This window comes from Octopus sinensis, linkage group LG3, assembly GCF_006345805.1.
Source record: "Octopus sinensis linkage group LG3, ASM634580v1, whole genome shotgun sequence".
Taxonomy (NCBI): Eukaryota; Metazoa; Mollusca; class Cephalopoda; order Octopoda; family Octopodidae; genus Octopus; species Octopus sinensis.
Window position 1 is genome coordinate 152,176,049 of NC_042999.1, and position 25,364 is coordinate 152,201,412.

General features: G+C 37.1%; 1 protein-coding gene across 5 annotated transcripts in view; it reads left to right on the forward strand.

The window, feature by feature from the left end:
• LOC115209142 (tyrosine-protein kinase SRK2) overlaps positions 1–25,364 on the forward strand; it is a 583,066-nt gene that overhangs the window by 534,689 nt on the left and 23,013 nt on the right. For all 5 annotated transcript variants that reach the window (XM_036501496.1, XM_029777304.2, XM_029777305.2 and 2 more), the window contains 2 exons: positions 10,608–10,711; positions 18,606–18,770. In XM_036501496.1, the coding sequence (XP_036357389.1) occupies positions 10,608–10,711; positions 18,606–18,770 (269 nt within the window). The remainder of the gene's footprint in view (positions 1–10,607; positions 10,712–18,605; positions 18,771–25,364) is intronic.

The window sequence follows — 25,364 nt, forward strand, 5'->3', positions numbered from 1 at the left end:
ATGAAAAATTAGGTTCTTAGCTGGATTGTCAAAAATAATAATAATAATAATAACAACAATAATAATAATAATAATAATCATTATCATCATTTAACAGCTGCGTTCCATGTTGGCATGTGTTGGATGGCTTGAATGAGGACTGGCAAGCCAGAAGGTCGCACCAGGCTCCAGTCTGATCAGCAAGTTTTCTACACAGCTGGATGCCCTTCCTAATGCCAACCACTCCGAGAGTGTAGTGGGTGCTTTTTTACATGCCACCGGCCAGGGAGGAGGTGGGCACTCAAGTTCAGCTTAAGAGGCTGATAGAATTAGTACCAGGGTTTTAAAAAAATAGATCCGGGATCAATTCCTTCAACTAAAAATTCTCCAAGGTGGTGCCCCAGCAAGGCCACAGTCTAATGATTGAAACAAGAAAAGCTAAAAGTTAAAAGATAATCAAGTCAAATGCTAAGGTTGATTTAATATTCCTATTAAAGCCTCCTAGCTTTGCATGGAATTATAATAGAAGACTTGAGACTTAGAAGTGAAAATGCCATAAAAATAATCTGGTATTGATTATCTTACTATAAAGGTTTACCAGTATATTTATTCATCTCTTGCACCTTACATATGCATGGCTCTGTGATTAGTTCTCAGCTGGAAGATGTTTAAATACAACTTTAGCAATATAAAGTTTTACTGTGCCTCATAAAATGTGGAACAAGTTATTCATATGAAAATTAGAGGGAAAAAATTATTTAAAACAGTGAAAGTCAAGTTAAACTGTAACGAGCAACTGAAATAAAATTTCAGGTTACAGTGGAGATTTTATTAACTTTTACTAATTTACATGTCTAATTAGAACTGAAGCTAGACTGTTTTGTGAATGGCCTACTAAAATATCTGCTTCAGGTTTTTACAGCTTGGTAGGTTGGCATTTCACTTGGTTGGGTTGGTTGATACCTCTCACGTGCAATGTCTCATTCATAATCCTGCGCATAGCATAAATGCAGTCAAATAACAGCCTTGAGAAAATTAATCATATATGTTAATTGCCAGGAATGTTGCGGAAACGAAATTAAAGATGGCAAGGGAAGCAACAATGGCAGCATCCATGATGATGAAAGCAACAAAGGTGGTCATAGTGATGAAGATTGCAACAATAACATTGGAGGTGTTAATGTGCTGCTGTCTCACTCAATAATAATAACAATAATGATAATAATGATAATGATAATAAACATGGGTGTTTCGTTCATCATCCTTTAACAACCCTTATTCAGGGACCTTTTGTGCAAGATGGGCTACTTAAGCTGAAGAAAATTCTAATTAGGCCACACCTACAAGGTGATGTGCTGTGTATCTTGATGTAAGATCACTATGTTGTGCACATGTGGTTGAGATGCATGTGCCTGGTGTATCCTTATCAGATGGGTAGTCATGATGGATATATTGGGCTTTGTATAATTGTACTCCAGTGTCACTTTGATGGTATGCACTGCTCTCTCACTCAATAATAACAATGATAATAATAAACATGGGTGTTTCATTCATCATACTTTAACAACCCTTATTCAAGGACCTTTTGTGTGAGATGGGTTACTCAACTTGAAGAAAATTCTAACAAGGCTCCACCTGCAAGATCATGTGCTATTTATCTTGATATTAGATCACCATGTCATGCACATATAGCTGTGATGCATATGCCTGGTGTACTCTTATGGGACGAGTAGTCACCATGGGTATACTGGGCTTTATATATTTGTATCCCAGTGTCACTTTGATGGTATGCACTGCTCTCTCATTCAATAATAATAATAATGATTTCTAACTGTAGCAGAAGGGCATACATTTTTGGAGGGAAGAGTAATGTGAGTTATAATGATTGCAGTAGATTAAATGTTACCTTATTTTATTGATCCTGGACAAATTAAATCAAAGTCCACTTTGATGGGATTTTAACAGAGACAGCAATGCCACTAAATATCCTAACACACTGTTGCTCTACTTATTCTGCATTCTGCTGCCCTAATAATGATGAGGATGATGATGGTAATAATAATAATAATAATAACAAGAATGTTCAGAATGTGCAAACCTCTGCCAAGGCAACACCAACATCCTCTCAATGATGATTTTTAAAATGAGAATATCTGAAATAAACAGTTCTTGACAGGTACTTTATTGTAAAATTCCCAGAGGGAAGAAAAGTAAAGTTAACATCAGAGGGATTTTAACCCAGAACTTGAAGAACCTGAAAGATATACTGCAAATCTGATGCTTTCACAATTCTGCCAAGTTGCCACCTAGATGAGTATGATGATGATTACAACAATAACCAATTCATGCGGCAAACCAAGAATGTTGAAAATAATGAATGTTGGTTGTGGCTGACAGATGGAAACCTGAAACAAGAAGCTGAATTGTTAATTACAGTTGTGCAAGAACAAGCCGTTATAACAAGCTTGATACAGACAAAAATTGGAAATAACTCAGTCAGAGAGCAAATACTGAATCTGTGGAACCTGGGGCTATAATACAAGACATTTTCCCATGGTGCCATGCAGTAGAACTGAACCTAAATCCTTGTGGTTGCAAAAAGAGCTTCTTAACCATGCAGCCATGCCTGTGCCTGTTACTTTGTATAGTTTGGTCCAAAATAAGCCAAAGGTGGGATGTTCATGGCTGGAATGCCTCCGATCATGTGTCTGCTTGATTGAGGGTATTAGGGGGTTAAACTCCAACAGATAGTTTGCCATATGTCATTTTAAATTCTAAAAACCTCTGTTTATAGACATTGACATTGAAGTATTTTAAAACATAGCTTCTGCTACCTAGGTGACCAAGTCTGTAGTGGGGGCGGGGTGGATGCTCAGAGAGTGCTACCACTAGAATAAGAACTGCCTGGGCAAAATTCAGAAAGCTCCTTCCCCTACTGGTGACAAAGGGCCTCTTGCTCAGAGTGAAAGGTAGATTGTACAATGCATGTGTGTGAACTGCCATGCTTCACGGCAGTGAAACATGGGTTGTGACTGCTGAAGACATGCGTAGGCTCGAAAGAAATGAAGCTAACATGATCTGCTGGATGTGTAATGTCAGTGTGCACACATGACAGAGTGTAAGCACCCTGAGAGAAATATTGAACATAAGAAGCATCAGATGTGGTGTGCAAGAGAGACGTTTGCATTGGTATGGTCATGTACTGCGGATGGATGAGGCAATCTGTGTGAAGAAGTGCCATTCCCAAACAATGGAAGGAATCCGGGGTAGAGGGAGACCCGGGAAGACATGGGATGAGGCGGTGAAGCATGACCTTCGAACATTGGGCCTCACAGAGGCAATGACAAAAGACCAAGATCTCTGGAGATATGCTGTGACTGAGAAGACTCGGCAAATAAAGTGAGTTCACAGCTGTAACCTACACCAGTGTCTCATAACCAGCCCACTCAAAAGTACCTTGGATCATATGGCAACAAACTGTGCTTGAGAAGACCTATTGAATCAAGTACATCAAAACCAAATTCAAATGGAAATTGTAATTGTGATTCCTGTGCCAGTGGCACATAAAAAGCCCCATCCGAACGTGGCTGATGCCAGCACTGCCTTGACTGGCATCTGTGTTGGTGGCACGTAAAAAGCACTCATTACACTCTTGGAGTGGTTGGCATTAGGAAGGGCATCCAAATGTAGAAACACTGCCAGATCAGACTGGAGCCTGGTTCAGCCTCCTGGATTCCCAGACCCCAGTCTAACCATTCAACCCATGCCAGCATGGAAAATAACTGTTAAACGATGATGATAATGATGATGATGATCATCATCATGATTATATTAAATATCAAATGATTCATAGTGTATATAAATCAGTAAAATATAAAATATTTATACATAAAAATGGGGGTGGGGGCGCTGAGGGTATTATGTGAACATGAGGGGGGAAGTGGCCCAAAAAGTTTGAGAACCTGTTTTGTGCATACACGATAGAGTGTAAGCGCCCTGAGAGAAAAGTTGGACTTAAGCATGAGATGTGGTGTGCAAGAGAGATGACTGCGCTGGTATGGGTCATGTGTTGCGAATGGATGAGGACAGCTGTGTGAAAAAGTGCCGCACCCTAGTAGTTGAAGGAACATGTGAAAGAGGTAGACCCAGGAAGACCTGGGATGAGGTGGTGAAGCACAACCTTTGAACATTGGACCTCACCGAGGTAATGGCAAGTGGCTGAGACCTTTGGAGATATGCTGTCATTGAGAAGACCTAGCAAGCCAAGTGAGATTCTAACTGTGGCTTATGCCAATGCTGCATAACTAGCCCATTTAAGAGTACCCTTCAATCATTGGATAATAAACTCTGCTTGCAAAGACCTGTTGAGGCAAGTGAAATCATCATGGCTGATGACAGTACCACCTGATTGGCACCCGCGCTAATAGAACATAAATGCACCATTCGAGCTTAATCGTTGCCAGGGTGACTGACTGGCTCGCATGCCGGTGGTGTAAAAAGCACCATTCGAGCATGATTGTTGCCAGCATCACCAGACTGGCTCCTGTGCCAGTGGCACATAAAATACACCATTTGAGTGTGGTTGTTGCAGGTGGCATGTAAAAAGCACCATTTGAGCATGGTTGATGCCAGTACTGCCTGACTGGCCCTTGTGCCACTGGTACGTAAAAGCACCCACTACACTCTTGGAGTGGTTGGCGTTAGGAAGGGCATCCAGCTGTAGAAACCTTGTCAAATCAGATTGGAGCCTGGTGCAGCCTTCTAGCTTGCCAGCCCACCGTCAAACTGTCCAACCCATGCCAGCATGGAAAGCAGATATTAAACAACGACGACGATGATGATGATGATGATGATCACATCATTGCAATAAGTTATAAATCCTTTAACTCAGATGCGGTAATTTAAACAAACATGTCACTTTGACTTCATCTCTGTTCTTTACCGCATTTCTAATTGGATTATCTTCGTTATTGCAATAATCACTAACCTCAGTTTGTTTTCCTATTGTTTGCAGTATGTATGTACCAATACAATGTTTGTCTATGTGTCAATATGTTCTAGGATAATGATCTCCTCTTCCTCCTCCTCCTCCACCCCACCTTTATTATTATTATTATTATTAATGATTCATTTAGTGTTTTAATTTTATATTTAGCACATTAAACTTGTTTTTTAAACAATCTTTGTAATTTTACTTATTGTTAATATCAATTTGTTTTCAATATGGACTCATTTGCTATATCATTGGCTATAACAACTTGGAGTGTAAACTCAGTATATGTATATATATTAGCTTGTGTTTGTATATTAATCTACATATGTTTCTGTGTTATACATCATCTATTGTTATTTTTATATTTTTCTTTCCGTGGCTCCTAGTTTAAAGTACCTATTTTATTATTATCATTATTGATATTGGTGGTGGTGGTGGTGGTAGTAGAAGTAGTAGTTGTAGCAGCAGCAGCAGCATTATTATTGCTATTATTGTTATCATTTTTGTTTTTATTTCCTATTTTTACCAAACTTTTTATCAGAAATGCTACCTTTTCTTTTGAACACAAATGTTTGGAATGCAGGAATTAGACGTCTACATGAAAAGCTTTATGTATTCACTGCTTGGGTGACTTTCATTGCAAAGGATGTAGTAGTATATTACACTGCTTTATATCTATTATTATTATTATTATTATTATTATTATTTTTTTTTTTTTTTGGTAGACTCTTATCTCCATCACCTTGTTCTCTTTCATCTATTTATCCAGCAATTTCTATTTTCCATGTTAACAATCAAGTGAAAGCAAATACGAAGGAAATGATTGTCTGGCCCAACTAGTTTATTTGTGACTTCCAACAGATGCTGATTCAGCTGATGGAGGAGTGTTCAGCTAGAAAACTGTTCTAAAGAAAACAAACAATACTATAAGTAAACTGTTAAATATGCACCATATCAAAGGCAAAATGAACAATGACAAGTTTCAAGGAAAAGACTTTCGAGACTGATTAGAAAGAAATAAACAAAAACCTCCCATTAAAATGATTGTTTGATTAATTAAGGTGAAAATTCGCTTTGGTGGAATGTTATATTTCATCTATTCAGATACCAAATTCTCTGATCTCTGTAGAAATCTGTGTTATATTGATCGATTTCAGACAGCGAAACAGCTGTAGAAGTTTTCCCATAATTTACATTTGTTTACTCTTAATTCAATTTAATTCAAAATTAAGTGGAACAAGATTGCCATTCCCCTTGCAGAACAGACAGACAAGACTGAATTGTTTGATAGTTTAAGGTGGGCACAAATCGGTGTTAAAATCCAGTTAATTTTAACTCGACTTTTGGTACTTAAAACAGTTAATATTATAACTACCTATTCTTTTCTTTTACTTGTTTCAGTCATTTGATTGCGGCCATGCTGGAGCACCGCCTTTAGACTTATTCTTTGTAAGCCTAGTACTTATCCTATTGGTCTCTTTTGCCGAACCGCTAAGTTGTGGGGACATAAGCACACCAACATCAGTTGTTAAGTGATGTTGGTGGGGGGAACACTGACATGCAAACATACAGACATACACACATGATGGGCTTCTTTTAGTTTCTTATTTCTTTATTGCCCACAAGGGGTTAAACATAGAAGGGACAAACAAGAACAGACAAAGGGATTAAGTCGATAACATTGACTCCAGTGCATAACTGGTACTTAATCTATTGACCCCAAAAGGTTGAAAGGCAGAGTCTACCTCAGCAGAATTTGAACTCAGAACGTAAAGACAGCCGAAATACCGCTAAGCATTTCACCTGGCGTGCTAACGTTTCTGCCAGCTCAGTTTCTGCCTGCCATATCCACTCACAAGGCCTTGGTTAGTCCAAGGCTACAGTAGAAGACACTTGCCCAAGGTGCCATGCAGTGGGACTGAACCCGGAACCATGTAATCGGTAAGCAAGCTACTTACCACACAGTCACTCCTGCGTCTGATTACTTACCCCACATCCACTCCTGTGCCTATCGTTAATTGAAATATATAAAGAAGAATAAAGCATATCTGATACACTACTCTCTTCTATATCTGGGTGACTGCAATGTTCACTACAGTAATCACTCCACTATCATGGGTGTTACATTCCAAAACACTCGTGATAAGTGGAACTCTGTGAAGTAGAAACAGTACTGTACTAGTCTTTATTCTTTTACTTGTTTCAGTCATTTGGCTGTGGCCATACTGGAGTGCTGCCTTTAGTTGAACAAATCGACCCCAGGACTTATTCTTTGTAAGTCTAGTACTTATTCTATCAGTCTCTTTTGCTGAACCACTAGTTATGGGTATGTAAACACACCAGCATCGGTTGTCAAGCGATGTTGGACACACACACACACACACACTGCAAAAGTACTATACATAGCTTTAATACTGAATTGAAAAGCAGGGGTGAATTATTCCTACCTAATCTACAAAAAATATAACATTTTGCATTTTATGTACAGTAATCAAAGTAACCTTCATAATATTATTGAATTAGGTGCATATTTTGCCATAAAAGGAAAATGTTGCTATCGAACTATTTTATTTGAGGTTAGCACTGCCTAGCTTGCCTACCTAGGCGGCACTTCCTAACCAAAATGGTTAAAACAGGAAGTTTGTAACAGAGAAATATAGGTAGCCTGAGGTAGATGGTATCACAAGGATTAATTGAATTGTATATTGAATTATTGGTTATTTTACTGTATGAACCACATGGTTCCGGGTTCAGGTGGTACCTTGGGCAAGTGTCTTCTACTATAGCCTCAGGCCGACCAAAGCCTTTTGAGTGGATTTGGTAGATGGAAACTGAAAGAAGCCCGTTGTATATATGTATATATATGTATGTGTGTTTATATGTTTGTGCGTCTGTGTTTGTCCCCCCAACATCGCTTGACAACTGATGCTGGTATGTTTATGTTCCCATAACTTAGCGGTTCGGCAAAAAATACCAATAGAATAAGTACTAGGCTTACAAAGAATAAGTCCTGGGGTCGATTTGCTCAACTAAAAGCGGTGCTCCAGAATGGCCACAGTCAAATGACTGAAACAAGTAAAAGAGTAATAGAGTATATTTCTGTCCTTTCCTTTTCCTCACCAAGTTTTGTTATGGTCTTTCTTTAGGTCTTCATGGTTTGGAACAATAAGTACTAGTTTGACTAAGTAGGTTAGTATGGAACTGACAAGACAATTGATGTAGCAGTTAAATGCGTTGTAATTGCTGCTAATTCCGGTCCTTACTCGAGCAGTTACTCAATAACTTAGCCACAATAAACTTACTCTCCAAGACAGGAAAAAACTTTAGTTCTTTACAGCATTGACATTTATAGTAAGGAAATAAAAGGAAAATGAGAAAAAATGAAAATGTCATTCATTCTGAAAGAGAAAATTGAATTCAAGGAAATATGGAAATATCTAAGAACTTTATAAAATTAAATTGTTATTAGATTAAGTAATTGAGTTTTTGCTGTCAAGTCTATAGCAATGACATTGAAGATTTGTCTTTGCATTCCAAGTAACTTTAGAAAATGGTATAACACTAGGCAAAGTGTTTAGCTGATTCACACTTCTGTAACTTCAAAACTATGTTCAAATCACACCAGATCTAACTTGATGCCTACCTTCAACTGTTTCTAAATTCTGATATGGATTATGACTGAAACGATATCTGTTTTTTATGAAGTACTGTGTAGCTGGTCTGTGTGCACTAAATTATCTGTTTAATTCATCTGGCTTTTCAGGATAGAAATATTCCTTTTTAATGTTGAACCTATGTACACCTACATAACATTGTGTGTGTGATGGGGGAGGGCTAAGTGCATGCATCACATCCCAACAACATGGTTTTCGGTTCACTCCCAATGTGTGGCGTCTTGAGCAAGTGTATTCTATTTAGCATCAAACTGGCCAAAGCTTTGTGAGTAGAGTTGCTAGACAGAAAGTGAAAGTAGCTCATCGTGTGTGTGTGTGTGTGTGTGTGTGTCTGTTTGTGCCTCCCTGTCTTGACATCACATGGCAGTTGTAAACAAGTGCTACCCTCATACAAGTGATGTTATTCATTTCAGTCTTCCATGAAAAACATGCCTCACCATGGGAAAATATTGCCTTGTTTGGCAACAGGTGAAGGTTGGTAACAGGAAGAGGATCCAGCTATAGAAAACCTGCCTCAAATTCTATCTAATACATGCAAGCTTAGAAAGTACATGTTAAAATATATATTATTTCTCTGCGTATGTGCATTTATGTACAAATGTATCTTAGTGTTTATGTTTACATATTTTTTCCAACTACTATTATAATTGGGGATTACCATCTGCAAATTATAAATTTTAATCATATCTTAATAATTAAAAGAATACTCGATCTGAAGTTATTTCATCTATTACTGATCTGCAAAAAAAAAAAAAATGAGAGAAAAACAGAGAAAAATGATGTTAGTATTATTCAGCCTAGCTGAGAGATCTTTCTTTAAATGCACCTGCTGCTTAGGAATAATCAACCAAACTTAGAAACAGAAGGATTTAAATGATTTCATCTGAAGCTGAATCTACACACTACAGCTTATCTTTAGAGAGCATTGCTAATTTTTTCTTTCATAATGTCTCTTATATTTCATGTGTATAATTAGAGAAAGAAATTATTTTTAAATGCCAGAAAGTTATTCCAACAAATCCACAGTATGGTTCTAAACATGTTTTGACATTTTCTTAAATTTGATTTTTTAAAAGTATTTTTTTTTCCTTTTTAATTTGATTTGGTCATTTTTAGTTTATTACTAAAATAATGAATAAATTAAGAATTTTGAACTTGTGGAGATTGTTTCCATAACACCAATTCTTTTAAAGGTTGAGCGACATAAAAATAAATTGAATGTTTGTGTGTGTGTGTCTGTGTGTGTGTAAGGAAAACTCCCCTTGACATATTTAACCATAATTTGAATCTAAGGACTTCACTTAGTACACTTGCTGTAGTTGTATCTGTCAAAAATTGATAGAAACAACCTTCAACGTTATGGATCTTATAAAAAAAAAAACAATTGAAACTTCTAATGATGCATAAACATTTAGAAATTCATATAGCCCTGACCATTTGTCATTCAACAAGATGGCCAAATTGATGGAATACCTTTGAGACAGGTTAATAGTTTGCATGCAGTAACATTTTCACTATGGTGTATCAGTGGTCGGAATATTTAGCTCTGTTGCCAACTCTAGATTATTTTTTTAAATATCAGGTATGAATGTTTGGTAAGCAGCTTGCTTCCCAATCACATGGTTCTGGGTTCCAGAACTATATGGCACTTTGGACAAGTGTCTCCTACTATAACCCCCAGACCAACAAAAGCCTTGTGAGTGAATTTGGTAGCTGTAAACTTAAAGAACCTGTTGTGTATATAAGCCTGGAATTTTGGGGATAGGGCCTAGTCAATTACATGAACCCCTAAAGGGTAAAAGGTAAAGTTGACCTTGGTGGAATTTGAACTCAGAAACAATTTACAATAATAATGCAATGTAAGATAATGAAAAAAGCCAGGTGAATTAAGCAGCAGAAATGTTAATGGAGAAAAATTATGCATTCTCATTTTCATTTCTTTTCTCTTTTTTTATTTGCAGTTGGTATTTTGGAAAAGTGAGTCGGAATGCTTCTGAAGAATGGCTTCTACATCCTGGTCTTCAGAAAGGCTCTTTTCTTATTCGCCAAGGAGAGGCTCTTCCAGGTAACTAATTTGTTGTCAATTCTCTGTACCTTATCTGAGTTTGTAATTGTTTGTTTCCCAGCTATTTCAAGAATCTCCATCTAATTGTGGAATTTCAAATTAGTTTCCATAATAGAATTGTGTGTTTTGGTGCATGATTGGCTCATTTCATGAATTCTAATCTTATTGATCTAAGGTTAAATATGTCTTTAAGATTTCTACATGTATTTTACCAGTTTTGTATGAGAAATGTTTGAGCTAAAAATTACTTTAATTTAAGACATTTCATTAAAATAATCACTCAGTTTAATTATACATTGTGAACCTCAGCCAAGTATTCTAGTATTGTCAAAATATAATAGTAGAGTTGTCTTTTGTATTTCATTTGTCTCAGTCGTTGCACTGTGGCGATTTTATTGAATAAATTTACTCTTTAGTATTGCAGGATAATTTTGGTAAATATATCTGTTAAAATGAGATGCCAGTGTTATTTTCATTTTTGTGTAATTTAGACAACAATTTATTCACCGCACCCTGTCAGTAAAATATTGGGATATTTAGTAAAATATTGGTACCTCAAATTGGCCACAATTGTATGGCTAAGAAGAAGACAGAATTGCTACCTCTTTTAATGATGAAGACATTATTTGATCCAATAAAGAATGTATTTTATGCTGTGTCATTGTCATCATCATCACCAGTTTTAATGTCCAATTTTCCTTGCTTGTATGGGTTAGATGAAATTCATCAAATCAAATTTTCTACAGCTGGATGTTCTTGTCATCAATTCTCATCTATTTCCAAATAAAGGTCATAATATTTCCTCTAGTCCAATCCTTTACCAGACTTGTTTTCATGAAGAGATAGGAAACAGACACCACTTGTATAACAGTGAGGTTTGTTTACAATTTACACACAATGTCATGGCAAAGTGGCAGACGCCATCAAGTGATGGTTGTGGTTGTAAACAAGTGTCACCATGACACAAGCAGTGTTATTCATGAAAACCATACCTGTCCATGGGGGAAATATCACCTTGCTTGGAAACAGGTGAGGCTTGACACTGCATCTGTGACAGGAAGAACATCTGGCAATGAAAAATCTGCCTCATTGAATTCCATGTGACCATCCATGGAAATATTGTATATGAAAACAAAAACAACGATGACAACGATGATGATCATGAAGATGATTATGACATAGTTCAGTGGGTAGAGCATCGGGCTCACAATCATGAGGTAGTGAGTTCCACTCCCGAACAGGGCTGTGTGTTGTGTTCTTGAGCAAGACACTTTATTTCATGTTGCTCCAGTTCACTCAGCTATAGAAATGAATTGAGACATCACTGGTACCAAGCTGTATCTGCCTTTGCCTTTCCCTTGGATAACATTGAATGCACGAAGAGGGGAGGTTTGTATCCATGGGCAATTGCTGGTCTTCTGTAAACAATCTCATTTCTTTATTACCCACAAGGGGTTAAACATAGAGGGGATGAACAAGGACAGACAAAGGGGTTAAGTTGATTACATTGGCCCGGGTGCATAGCTTGTGCTTAATTTATCGACCCCGAAAGGATGAAAGGCAAAGTCTACCTCGGCAGAATTTGATTTCAGAACATAACAGCAGACGAAATGTCGCTAAGCATTTCGCCCAGTGTGGTAACGATTCTGTCAGCTCTCCACCTTCCATAAACAATCTTGCCCAGACTTGTGCCTCAGAGGGTAACTTTCTAGGTGCAATCTTATGGTCACTCGTGACCGAAGAGGATCTTTAACCCTATTTTTAATTATGGTTATGATGTTGATTATGATTAGTGGTGATGATGATGAGGACAAGGAAGAGAGAAATCTTTTTTATTTAGTGCCAACCAATTTCTAGGAATATTTTTAAGTTAACGGAATTAATTAAAAAAAAAAAAGTAGTAAAATGCCTCAACAAAAAAAAAGAGAAAAATAAAAATGGTTAAAAAAAGTATTGCTCGCAGTATGTTAAATGGTATGAAACCACAGAACTTTATGTTGAAAAATGTGTAAGAGACACCAGTGTGTGTGTGTGTGTGTGTGTGTGTGTGTGAAGATATTTCCCAACAATTTACACAGCAAAGTACAATAACCTTTACTCTGGATCCATTCAACTCACACTGTACCCATGTCATCAAATGTTAATATATTATTTCTCTTTTAATACTGATGATGATGATGATACCGCCACTCTCTTTCTATCTTTTATGTTTGTATTCTTCCTACCACCACCACCACCACCACCACCATTACTACTACTTGTGATCTCCTGGTTGTAACTATGGGTGCAACATATAAAACTGACTCTCACAATTATTATTGCAATGTATTGTCAGCAGTCGCTGACAGCAGGTAATGGTAAAATTGGGACACTTTGCGCATCCTGTTGTTAGCTTTTCCCCTTGTCACTAATGATTATTTATACAAACACTCACACACACACACACACACACACACACACATGTGCACACTCACATACATATATTTAAATACATATATACATACACACAACATACATCCAATACATGTACATACACATATACATGTCTACACCTACATACACTTATATATGTACATTCATGCGTACATGCCTCCGCATACATGCACACACATACACACACACCCAGAGGCACTCACACTCAGGCAAGATAGTCTCCGTTCTAATGACACTGATAGTCTCCGCATACACAAATTGTTTTTTCTGACTTCCTTTCAACATATGAAAATCTACCAGTTATATACAAACAACAATAAACATGTTGCTTTTTTTCATGTTTTTTTTTTGAAAATTCACATTTGCACATCACAAATGCACACATACACACACACACACACCATGGATTTCCTTTGTTTCACCCTTTAGCTTTTTAGACTGAGCCATATCCAGCCTCTCATATCTACCCTGCAATATTCTTTTCTACTTTAGGCACAAGCTCCAAAATTTTGCGAGAGGGGGCCCAGTCGATTAGACTAATCCCCAGTATGCAACTCGTTACTTAAATTATCAACCCCAAAAGGATGAAAGACAAAGTTGACCTCGGCGGAATTTGAACTCAGAACATACAGACAGACAAAATGCCGCTAAGCATTTCACCTTGTGTGCTAATGCTTCTGCCAGCTTGCCGCCTTTAATATTCTTTTCTTCTCTTGGCACAAGGCCCAAAATTTTTGGTGAGGGGCCAGTCAATTAGATGAACCCCAGTGTGCAACTGGTACTTAATTTATCGAACCCAAAAAGGATGAAAGGCAAAGTAGACTTCGGTGGAATTTGAACTCAGAATGTAAAGATGGACGAACCTACCCTGCAATATTATTCTAAAAATAAAATAAACAATCTCATCATTGACATCAAAACTCTACCAGATAATGCTCCCATACCAGTGGCACTTAGAAAGCACCATTCAAGCATTGTCAATGCCAGTAATGCCTGAGTGGCCCTCTTGCCAGTGGCACATAAAAAGCACACACTACACTCTCGGAGTGGTTAGCGTTAGGAAGGGCATCCAGCTGTAGAAACTTTGCCACATTGGATTCGTGCCTGGTGTAGGCTTCTGGCTTGCCAGCCCTCAGTCAAACCGTCCAACCCATGTCAGCATGGAAAGTGGACTTTAAACAATAATGATGATATATATATATATATCTTCGGTCTGACATTAACAATGCTGGCCTTTCTATGACACCCTCTTCTCCTGCTCGACAATGTCACATCAGATTCCAGTAACCTTTTCCTTCAGTAATAGATTAGTTATTCATTTTCTTATTAAAGGTATCTTCCATCCTCGTTACTGCCACCACTACAAACACCATCAACAACACCACCACCACCAACACCAACAATAACAACAACACCATCATCATCATCATTGTCGTTAGCAACACCACTACTATGACCATCACCAACACCACCAACATCATCATCACCTCCATCATCGTTGTCATCTAGTCTTTAATGATGAAGTCTTACTCATCCATTTTATGCGTAAGATTCATTGGATGATATAACTTTGATGTAATCCACCCCAGCTGCTGTTTGTGTGTGTGTATGTGTGTATCTATATATATCTATGTGTATATATATGTGTGTGTGTGTGTGTATGTGTGTATCTATATATATCTATGTGTATATATATATATATGTGTGTGTGTATATATATGTGTGTGTATATATCCAACCCATGCTAGCATGGAAAACGGACGCTAAACGATGATGATGTATGTGTATATGTATGTATATGTATATATATATATATATAGAGTTGAAGAAAGATTAGAGATCTATGTATGTGTATGTGCGTGTGTGTGTGTGTAGTAGGAGGCCAGAACCAAAGAAGAGAGAGAGGGAGAGCATCTGTCTTATTTCGAAAGCTCAATATCAATTTGCAGCTGTGTTCCATTCATTTTTGATGTGGAAGGAGATGGTACTGAGACATTAGCTCTCAGACCTAATTTAAAGTTGGTAACCACCTATAATGGTTTGCTATAAAGTCCATTCCATTAATGAGAGAAGGTCATCGGTAGAGGGCAATGACCTAAAAGTGGTGCAATGCCCTCACCAAACATCTTCATCAAGAGATTTATAAAAAAGAAAGAAAAAATGAAATAAATAAAATTCTAATAATAATGTTGAAATTGAATTAAATGCTCTGATAGAGAGGTTTATTAAGGAATTTTAATTTTTTTTTTTTCCTAAGCTTTGCAAAATCTGAGAAAGTATAAAAAAAAATTTCAGAAGACGGAGAGAAGGAGAAATGGAGAAAGAAAAAAAAAGAGCCAAAGAGAGCAGGTGGGAGAGAAAGAGAGAGTAGTAAGGGGAAGAGAGAGAGAGAGAGAGAGAGAGAGAGAGAGAAGAAAGAATTCACTTGTATTGAAAATTTTTCTGCTTTAGACATTGCTAAGAAAAAGGATTCAGTATGGAGGAGGTGGCGGAGGTGTGCATGTAAATAAAGCCAAGAAAAAAACAAAAAATTGGTTAGCTGTTGAGTCTAATCTCTTATCTTTTACTTATTTTTTTCATTCTTTTACATGTTTCAGTCACTTGACTGTGGCCATGCTGGAGCACCGCCTTTTGTCAAACAAACCGGCCCCAGGACTTATTCTTTGTAATGCTAGTACTTATTCTATCGCTGTCTTTCTGCCAAACTGCTTGGTGACAGGGACGTAAACACACCAACATCGGTTGTCAAGTGATGGTGGCAGGGACAAACACAGACACAAGAAAACAAATACATACGTATTTATACAATGGGCTTCTTTCAGTTTCCCTTTACCAAATCCACTCTCAAGGCTTTGGTCAGCCCGAGGCTATAGAAGACATTGCCTAAGGTACCATGCAATGGGACTGAACCCGGAACCATGTTGTTGGGAAGCAAGCTTCTTACCACACAGCCTCTCCAGCACATATTGTTTCAGTTATTAGACTGTGGCCATGCTGGAGCACTGCCTTGAAGAATTTTTGTTTGAATCAATTGGCTTATTTTTATTTTGTTAAAGCCTGGTTCTTCTTCTATCGATTGCTTTTGCTAAATTATGGGGATGTAAACATGCCAGCATCAGTTATTAAGCAGTAGTGTGTATGGGGGAGGGGAGACACATGCACACATTGGGCTTCTCTCAGTTTCCATCTACCAAATCCACCCACAAGGCTTTGATTAACCTGAAGCTATAGCAGAAAACACTTGCCCGAGGTGCCATGCAGTGGGACTGAACCTGGAACCACATGACTAGGAAGCAAGCTTCTTACACTCAGCCATATATTTATTCATTTATTTTATCACACTGTTATTAGTTTCAAAGACCACTAGTTGTTAGTGAGATTGCATTTAATAACAAACATAGAATTATAGGTACCAACATGATTTAAAAAAATAAAAAAAAGAAAATTTTAATTTGCAGAGAAGTGAGGAAAATTTAGAATGTTTTTGACAACGAATGGGAGGGTGGGGAAAAGGGGTGAGAAGAAGGGAAAAATCGAAATTTCAATTTTTTTTTTATTGGAATAAATTACAGGAACTAGAGCTCTGTAAAGTTAAAGATCAAGATTGTCACTGTGTCATTCATTGATGCTTGGGTATTAGATGCATCAGGTATTGTTTACTGAGGAAAGAGAGAATGATAGATAGACAGATAGAGATAGAGAGAGAGAAAGAGAGAGTGAGAGAGAGGTGTAGAATAGCATATGAAGAGTAGTTGTTGTAATTGTAGCGGTAGCAGTAACAGAGATGATTAAGACGGCTTGTTAGTCATTAGTAAGAGCTGGATGATGGATGAACACATAACCTCTCCAAGTAATAATTAGTGACAAGTTGAGCCTAGGAAACTACACACAGCAAAGTAGAGGTTAAATTTAGATCGACATTTAAGGGGTAAGACAAAGTAGAGCGAAGCTATTATTGCTGATATAGCACAATAATTGAATCATGCTGCACATTATCTTACATTTACACAGCAATTTTTGTTCGCTTTCGTTAATAATATGGTGGTACAATGGACGTTTCAAACTCAAAAGTTTGTGATCAAGTCTTGAGTGGATGATATTATAAAGATGCATTAGGTTTCTGGTGAGCTATGTCTGAAAAGCAGTTGAATATTTCCAGTTGCGGTGATTTCACTTCAATTAAATCTCTTGTCTCTGTCTGTCTGTCTCTCCTCCTCTCTCTCTCTCTCTCTCTCTCTCTCTCTCTCTCTCTCTCTCTATCTCTCTTCACCTCTCAGTGTATGTAAGAATCAGTGGTGTTTTCTTCTTGAATGCATGCTTGTATGTGTGTATACACACACACACCACCCCAGCTTACCAGTTTTCAGTCAAATTGTCCAACCCATGCCAGCATGGAAAAACGGATGTTTTATCATGACGATGATACTAGTAATTGTTTCTTGCCATTGAGACACATGATGGTAAGGCAGATTTTTATAACGTATCTCGTGTCTCCGTGCACATTGTAGAAATCTGCCTCGCAACATATCTCAATGGCAAGAAGCTATTAGCCGCTCATATATCTTTATACTGTGTACATTAAATGATATTCATCTCTCACTGGACGGAGCAGGTCTTTTGTTGATCCTGCCTAAAATGGAACAGTAAATTACATATATTTTTCATCATCTTCATTATTGTCGTCATCATCATCATACTAGTCTTCCGTGTGTATGTATGTATGTTTGTGTGTGTGTGTGTGTGTGTATGTGTGTATACTGGTTTTGAGAACAAGGTTTTGGGCTATTTTGGGTTGTTTCCACGACTAACAAAAATTTACATTCTTCATAGTTGGGTGCTCATTAGTAGCAGGGAAAACACCCAGTTTTAAAAACAATTGCCTTGATAGAAGGGAAAAAATAAACCAAAATTCCACAGAAATGGATGTTAATCATCAAGGAAAAAAGGGGCTTAGGCCGTATTAGGGTTAGGAAGCATAGGACTCATTTCTCAGTTTCTCTGGTGCATGTACTCTCCACTGAACAGGATGCTGGTCTTGTTGCAAGATGTTTGCCAGTTGAGTGAACTGAAGTAAGGTGAAATGAAGTGTTTTGCTTAAGAACACAATGCGTCGCCCAATCCAGGAATTGAAACCACATCCTTATGATCATGAGTCCAAAACCCCTAATCATTAACTCACATGCTTTGTTTCCATACAATCAAGAAAAAAATGTGATTGTAATTTATCATCATCGTTGTTTACTATCTGTCTTCTATGCTGGCATGGGTTGGACAGACAGCCCAACAAGAACCCAACTGGCTGGAGGACTGCACCATGTTCCAATGTCTACTTTGGCAGGGTTTCTATGGTTGGATGCCCTTCCTGATCCTAATGTCATCTACTTTACAAAGTGTACTGCGGGAATTATTTTATGATTTATGTTTCTTATATGTGTTTTTTTTTCTTTTTGTCTTTTTTTAGACACATACACATTATCAGTACGAGACTGTGATGAACTTCGAGGATATTTGGTGAAGCATTACAAGATCCTCTCCAAGAAAAATGGAGACAATGAAAAAGATCATTACTACATAACTGCAAAGAGAACATTCAGCACACTTGAAGAACTTGTTAGTCATTACTCAGGTAAACCATAATTCTTACTACACTTCAACTGTTCCTCTATGTATTTCTGTTACTGATTTACACTCATTTTCTTAACAATTGCAGCATGGAAGGTGTTTATAAACCATTTAAGAAACACCTTCCACGTTGCAATTATTTTCGTTCCAGCACACGATCTCAGATCAGGTCACTTGCTATGCAAGTACATCTCTGTAACTCATTTTCTTACTTTTATGTAATTTCTACCCTTCCCACTTATATCTTTTTATCTTTTATCTTTTACATGTTTTAGTCATTGGATTGTGGCCATAATTGGGCACTGCCTTGAAGAATTTCTTCCTTAAGTGAATCAACCCCCATACTTATCATTTTAAGCCTGATACTTATTCTGCTGGTCTCATTTTGCTGAACTGCTAAGTTATGGGGATGTAAACACACCAACATCGGTTGCCAAGTGATAGTGGAGGACAAAGACAGACAGACACATACACACACTTACACACACATATGACAGACCTCTTTCAGTTTTCATTAGACAGAATCCATTCCCAAGGATTTGGTTGACCCAAGGCTATAGTAGAAGATACCTGCTCAAGGTGCCACACTGGGGGACTGAACTCGGAGCCATGTGATTGGGTAGCAAGCTTTTTACCACACAGCCATGCCTACATAGAAAGTAACAAACAGAATTTAGAAAAGAAAATTTCTTTTAAATTAATAATATGCTAAAAATAATATGCTCCCTTTAATGTTTTATAGCTGCTCCATGATTTTATAAAGAGTGGATAATACTGAATAAATGGCAGACAAAGTTTAAAAATAGAGAACATTTAAAATCTTTTCTACTCTAGGGCATAAGGCCCAAAATTTTTGGGGAGGGGGGCCAGTCGATTAGATCACCCTCAGTACACAACTGGTACTTAATTTATTGACCCCGAAAGGATGAAAAGTAAAATCAACCTCAGCTGAATTTGAACCTAGAACCGCTAAGCATTTCACCTGGCATGTTAATGTTTCTGCCAGCTTGCTGCCTTACTAATACCGTATATTCTTTTCTACACTAGGCACAAGGCCTGAAATTTTTTTTTGGTGGAAGCAGTCAATTAGATCACTCCCCCAGTAACATTTCTGTCAGTTCGCTGCCTTGATATACAAATTAATATTACACATAAAATAGATCAAATTTGGCATATTTCTCTCCTGCATTTAATTGCTATGATTCACACTTCTTGCACATGCTTCCTGCAGAAGAGAAATCTTTCTTAAGCTAACTTCCTAGATTTAATTCTTCTCTTCCCTTCTAGTTACTACACTTTTGCTGCATCCACATCTACATGCCTTAATTAAATTTAAGTCATGGTGCAGTTCACAGACTTTCCTTTATCGGTGCACTTAGTAATGGTTTCAAATTTTAGCACAAGGCCAGCAATTTCAAAGGAGAGGTAACCCGAATACCTTGACCCCAGTGTTCATCTAGTACTTATTGTCATCATCATTATCATTTAGCATCCTCTTTCCATGCTGACAGGGAGCTGTCCTTCCTTGATGCCCTTCCTACTGCCTAATTGGCATGGGTGTGTTAATGCGGCACCAGCACGGATGCTTTTTAAGTGGCACCAGCACTTGAAGGACAAACATATGTGCGTGGAAGACAGCAATTATTGTATTGACCCCACAAAAACATGAAATGCAAAGTCAACCTCAACAGCATTTGAACTCAGAACATAAAGTCCCAAGAAATTCCTCAAAGTATTTTTACCCAAGCCATAACGATTCTGCCAACTCACTGCCTTTGGGTGCACCTAGTAATTCCTTCTAGTATAGTCACAGGGCCTGAAATTTTGGAGGAGGGGCTAACCCCAGTACTTGACTGATACTTAGTTTATTGACCCCAAAATGATGAAAGGCAAAATTGACCCCTGCAGCATTTGAACTTGGAATCTAAAGACAGAAGAAATGCTGCTAAGCAATTTATTTTTCAGCATGGTTATGATTTTGCCTGCTTTCCACCTTTGGGTGCACCTGATAATGCTAACCATATTTATGCATTTGTCACGGGCCTCACGGAGGCAATGACCGAGACCTTTGGCATTATGTCGTGCTTGAGAAGAAGACTCATCAAGCCAAGCACAATTGCAGTCGTGGCAGATACCGGTGTCATGCAAATGGCACCTGTGCCGGTGGCATGTAAAGGCACCCATTACACTCTTGGAGTGGTTGGCGTTAGGAAGGGCATCCAGCCATGCCAAATCAGACTGGGGTCTGGTGCAGCCTTCCAGCTTACCAGCCTTGGTCAAACCATCCAACCCATGCCAGTATGGACAATGGACATTAAATGACGATGGTGGTGGTGGTGGTGGGGGTGGGGGGGGGGGTGGGGATGGCAGCAGCAGTGGTGGTTCCACATCGGTGATCAAAAATTTGGTATTTGCCACGAGACTGTCATCTCTTTTATTACAAACAGTGAAATGCTGGAAAGTAATCTTTTAGTTTAAGTTTTAAGCTAAACATAGAATTAAAAATGATAGTACAAACTTCCAAATATCATGAAATATCTACCCTGGTAGATATTTCATGATATTTGGAAGTTCTATAGAGGAATTAATAACTAGACATAAGTACACAGTCATGAGTGCCTTGGTAGACGGTTGATGATATTTAAAAGTTCTCTGAAGCTATTAATAAGTAAAAAGAAGTATAAAGTACTAAGTACCCTGGTAGATATTTCATGATATTTTGAAGTTCTATAAAGACATTAATAACTAGAGAGAAGTAAAAGTTTGTGCGACATCTGTAGATGATTCTCAGCTGGTGTCTTTTACTCTGACAGCATGCAGGCTATAATTATAATGCTTTAAATGTTGTACTCAAGTGAAATTACTTTTCACCTCCTGTCTGGATCTATTCTCTATTTGGCTGTGATATTTAGTTGTGCGTACAAACTAGAAAAGCCGACATCAAAACAATAAACCTTGATTACATAATCGTTAAAAAGCAGCGGAATCAGTCTCGGTTTTATCTTTAGAGAAAAACGTAGCCTCAGTTCTAATGATGTCACTGGCATCTCTTAAATAAATAACATTTGTTACTTATAAAAAAAAAAGAAAAAAAAAAGAAAAGAAAAATGCTGAACGCTGCATAATTTTTTGACCTACTGCATTAGAGTACTGAAATTAATAATATTAGTGTGTAACGGATAAAGTGAATTACTATCATTATCTTCATCACAACAACCATCACCACCACCACTGCCACTACCATCCCCAAAACCACCATCATCATCATAATCATCATCGTCATCACTGTTATTATTATATCATCGTTATCATTACCACCACCAGCACCACCGTCGCCGTCATCATTATCACCGCCGTCACCGTTCCTATGAAAGAATCCCCCCACAGTTTATGGATGGCATCTTTTAAAACTGAAACACTGTGTGGGTGTGGGTGTGTGTATATTCAAAATATGGGACATGGTTTTACTCACTGTCAACATGTTTGGAAATAAAATATTCTGCCTCTGTGTGTGTGTGTGTTTAGATACACATTGACACACATGTATAAATTCACACACACATACAAGAAACATATATTTATATATATATATAATATATATATATATATATATACATATATATATATACACATATATATATTATATATATATATATTATACACACATATATATATATACACATATATATATATATATATATATATATATAACATATATATATATACACATATATATATATATATATACACACATATATATACATATATATATATACACATATATATATATATAATACACATATATATATATATATACACACACACATATATATATATATATACATATATATATATACAACATATATATATATATACACACATATATATATATATATACACACATATATATATATATACACACACACATATATATATATATACACACACACATAAATATATATATACACACACACATATATATATATATATATATAAAAACAGGCATGCATACACACACACATGCATGTGATGTCATTATAAGCACTAGCTTGTTTTATATATCATGTATTTTAAAATTCAAATTTATAGCTGCACAGAAAGAGCGAGAGAGAGAGATACACAGACTGACAGACAGACAGAACACACAAACATACGCATACCATATAATTATACAGTGCAATTTAAATTGTATGACAAATAAACCAGTATTTAGAGTTCTCTGTGCATTGTTATACGAAGGGTGAGCAAAAGTAAGGTATACAATTGCTCAATATGAGTGGAATGTTCTTTTCATTTCTCTATTTCTTTCTTAGGATAAGAATTCTATGGCTCTGTGTTCTTTTTAACTAATTCTTTCTGTAATAAAATAATTATTCCTAATTTCAGGTATTTATTATATAAAAAGAAACGTAGAAATGGAAATGAAGGAGAATTTGTAGTATTATAGTTTGAATTTTCTTTGATTGGTCTCCATAGATAAAATCACAGAGCACAATAGGAAAAAGAAGTGTGTGTGTATGGGGGTGGAAACCAAGGGAGTTTGTTCATAATTTATTTACCATATTCAATGTCATAAAAGATGCACAAGTATATTAGACACACCCTGATTTCAGCTGCGCATATTCATCATCATCATCATCATCACCATCACCACCACCACCATCATCAACATCATCATCATCATCATCATTTAATGTCCGTTTTCCATGCTGGCATGGGTTGGACAATTTAACAGGAGTTGGCAAGTGAAAGAGCTGCCCCAGGCTCCAGTTGTTTGTTTTGGCATGGCTTTTGTTGATTTTTGTTTTCAGTTTATTAAAGCATATAAAATTTAAAGCGACTTCTTATATAAGACCTGTTCTTTTTTTCTTTCTTTTTCTGAGACCCATTTTTTTGAGTGTGTGGGATAGCGTGTCTTATGTCATTAAACAGGGTAGTCACATCAAAACTAAACAAATTATGGACAAACTCTCTTGTATGATTAAGAAGTTTGCTTCCCAACAACATTGTTTGGAGTTCAGCCCCATTGTGTGGTACTTCCAGCAAATGTCTTTTACTCTAAGTTGAAAAAAAGCCTGCAGCAGGTGTTTGTGTGTGTGTGTGTATTTTCTATGTGTAGCCTTGTGTTGACATTGTGATGATTGTAAACATGATACAAGTGACATTGTTTGTTTCCAGTATTCCATGGGAAACATGTCTAGCCATAGGGAAACACTATCTTGTTTGGAAACAGATGACGGTTGATAACAGGAAGGACATTCAGCTATAGAAAACTTGGCTCCATGAATTCCGTCTGACCCATGCAGACATGGAAAAGTGGATGTTAACCCCTTCATTACTGTTTTTATTTTGAGATGCTCTGTGTTTCTTTCAATTACTTTAAATATAAAAAAAAATTAGTAAAATAACTTTGATATCATTCAGCTAGTGTTTGGAACCTAAATTATGACTATGGTTTGGTGGAAGGTTTTATTTCAAAACTTATGAAAACAAGACATTTGTACTCCGTGATTTCAGCTGGGTTGGTAATAAAAGGGTTATATGATGACAATGATAATGCGACTGCATCCAAAGAAGAAATACTTGATTGATTGCATGCAGTAGCTCAGAAGCACACTTTGACCCACAGACTCACTCTCTCCTCTCTATGCCTGGAGTTAGGACAATGACCTTTGTTTGCCAGACTTGGCTGGCCCCATACAACTTCCACTCAGGCATTCCTGGTTGACCCATTTCTCCTCTTGTTATTTATATTGTGTCCACTCCCTCAACTCTGCTCTCACAACTACACCCAATCCATCCTCTCCAAAATATTATCCCTCTGGAATTTACCTTCCTGCACATATTTTTTCAGCCTTTGATTTGCAACATTTCCAACTGAAAGTTAACAACTTTTACCCTATTGATCCCAAGTGGGTTTGCAAAGGCTGTGTGCACAGCTCCTTTGAACCAAGTCAATAAACCTACCAAAAAAAAGAAGAAAGAAAATACTAACAAAACCATTGTCATCTCCAGCCGACAGCTGTTGATGGGTGTGTCCTTAATGCAAACTGTATGATAAATACATACACAAGTTCATATAATGCAAAGTCATTTGAAAAATCTCTGGTAAATAACGAGAACCTAACTATTTCTGTTAAGAAAACATACAACTGTACAGCTGATACCGACACACTTGATTGTGAACTTGTCATCTGGTGTATTTTACAATAGTTTATTCAGTTGTTGGTCTGTCTTATTACTTCAGTATGATCAATAACACATGCTTCAAACTATCTTTACATATAGAGAAACACGCATACGTGTGTTTGCGCGCGCATGTGTTTGTGTGTATATGTATTTCATTTCTTGGTTCATTTTTCCAAGCTAGATGAGAGTCAGACAAATACTTTTATTTAAGTATTGTTTTACAACCGGATGCCCTTCCTGTGGTTAACTCTTACCTGTTTTTCAAGTAAACGATCTCTTATTTCACACATCTTCAGTGTAAATCTAGTAGATGATGTGTTAGCAGGAGAAATAACAACGTTACTTGTAGCTTACAGTATTTGGATGAGTACAAACAAAAAGAAAGACATGGACACAGACACACTTGTAT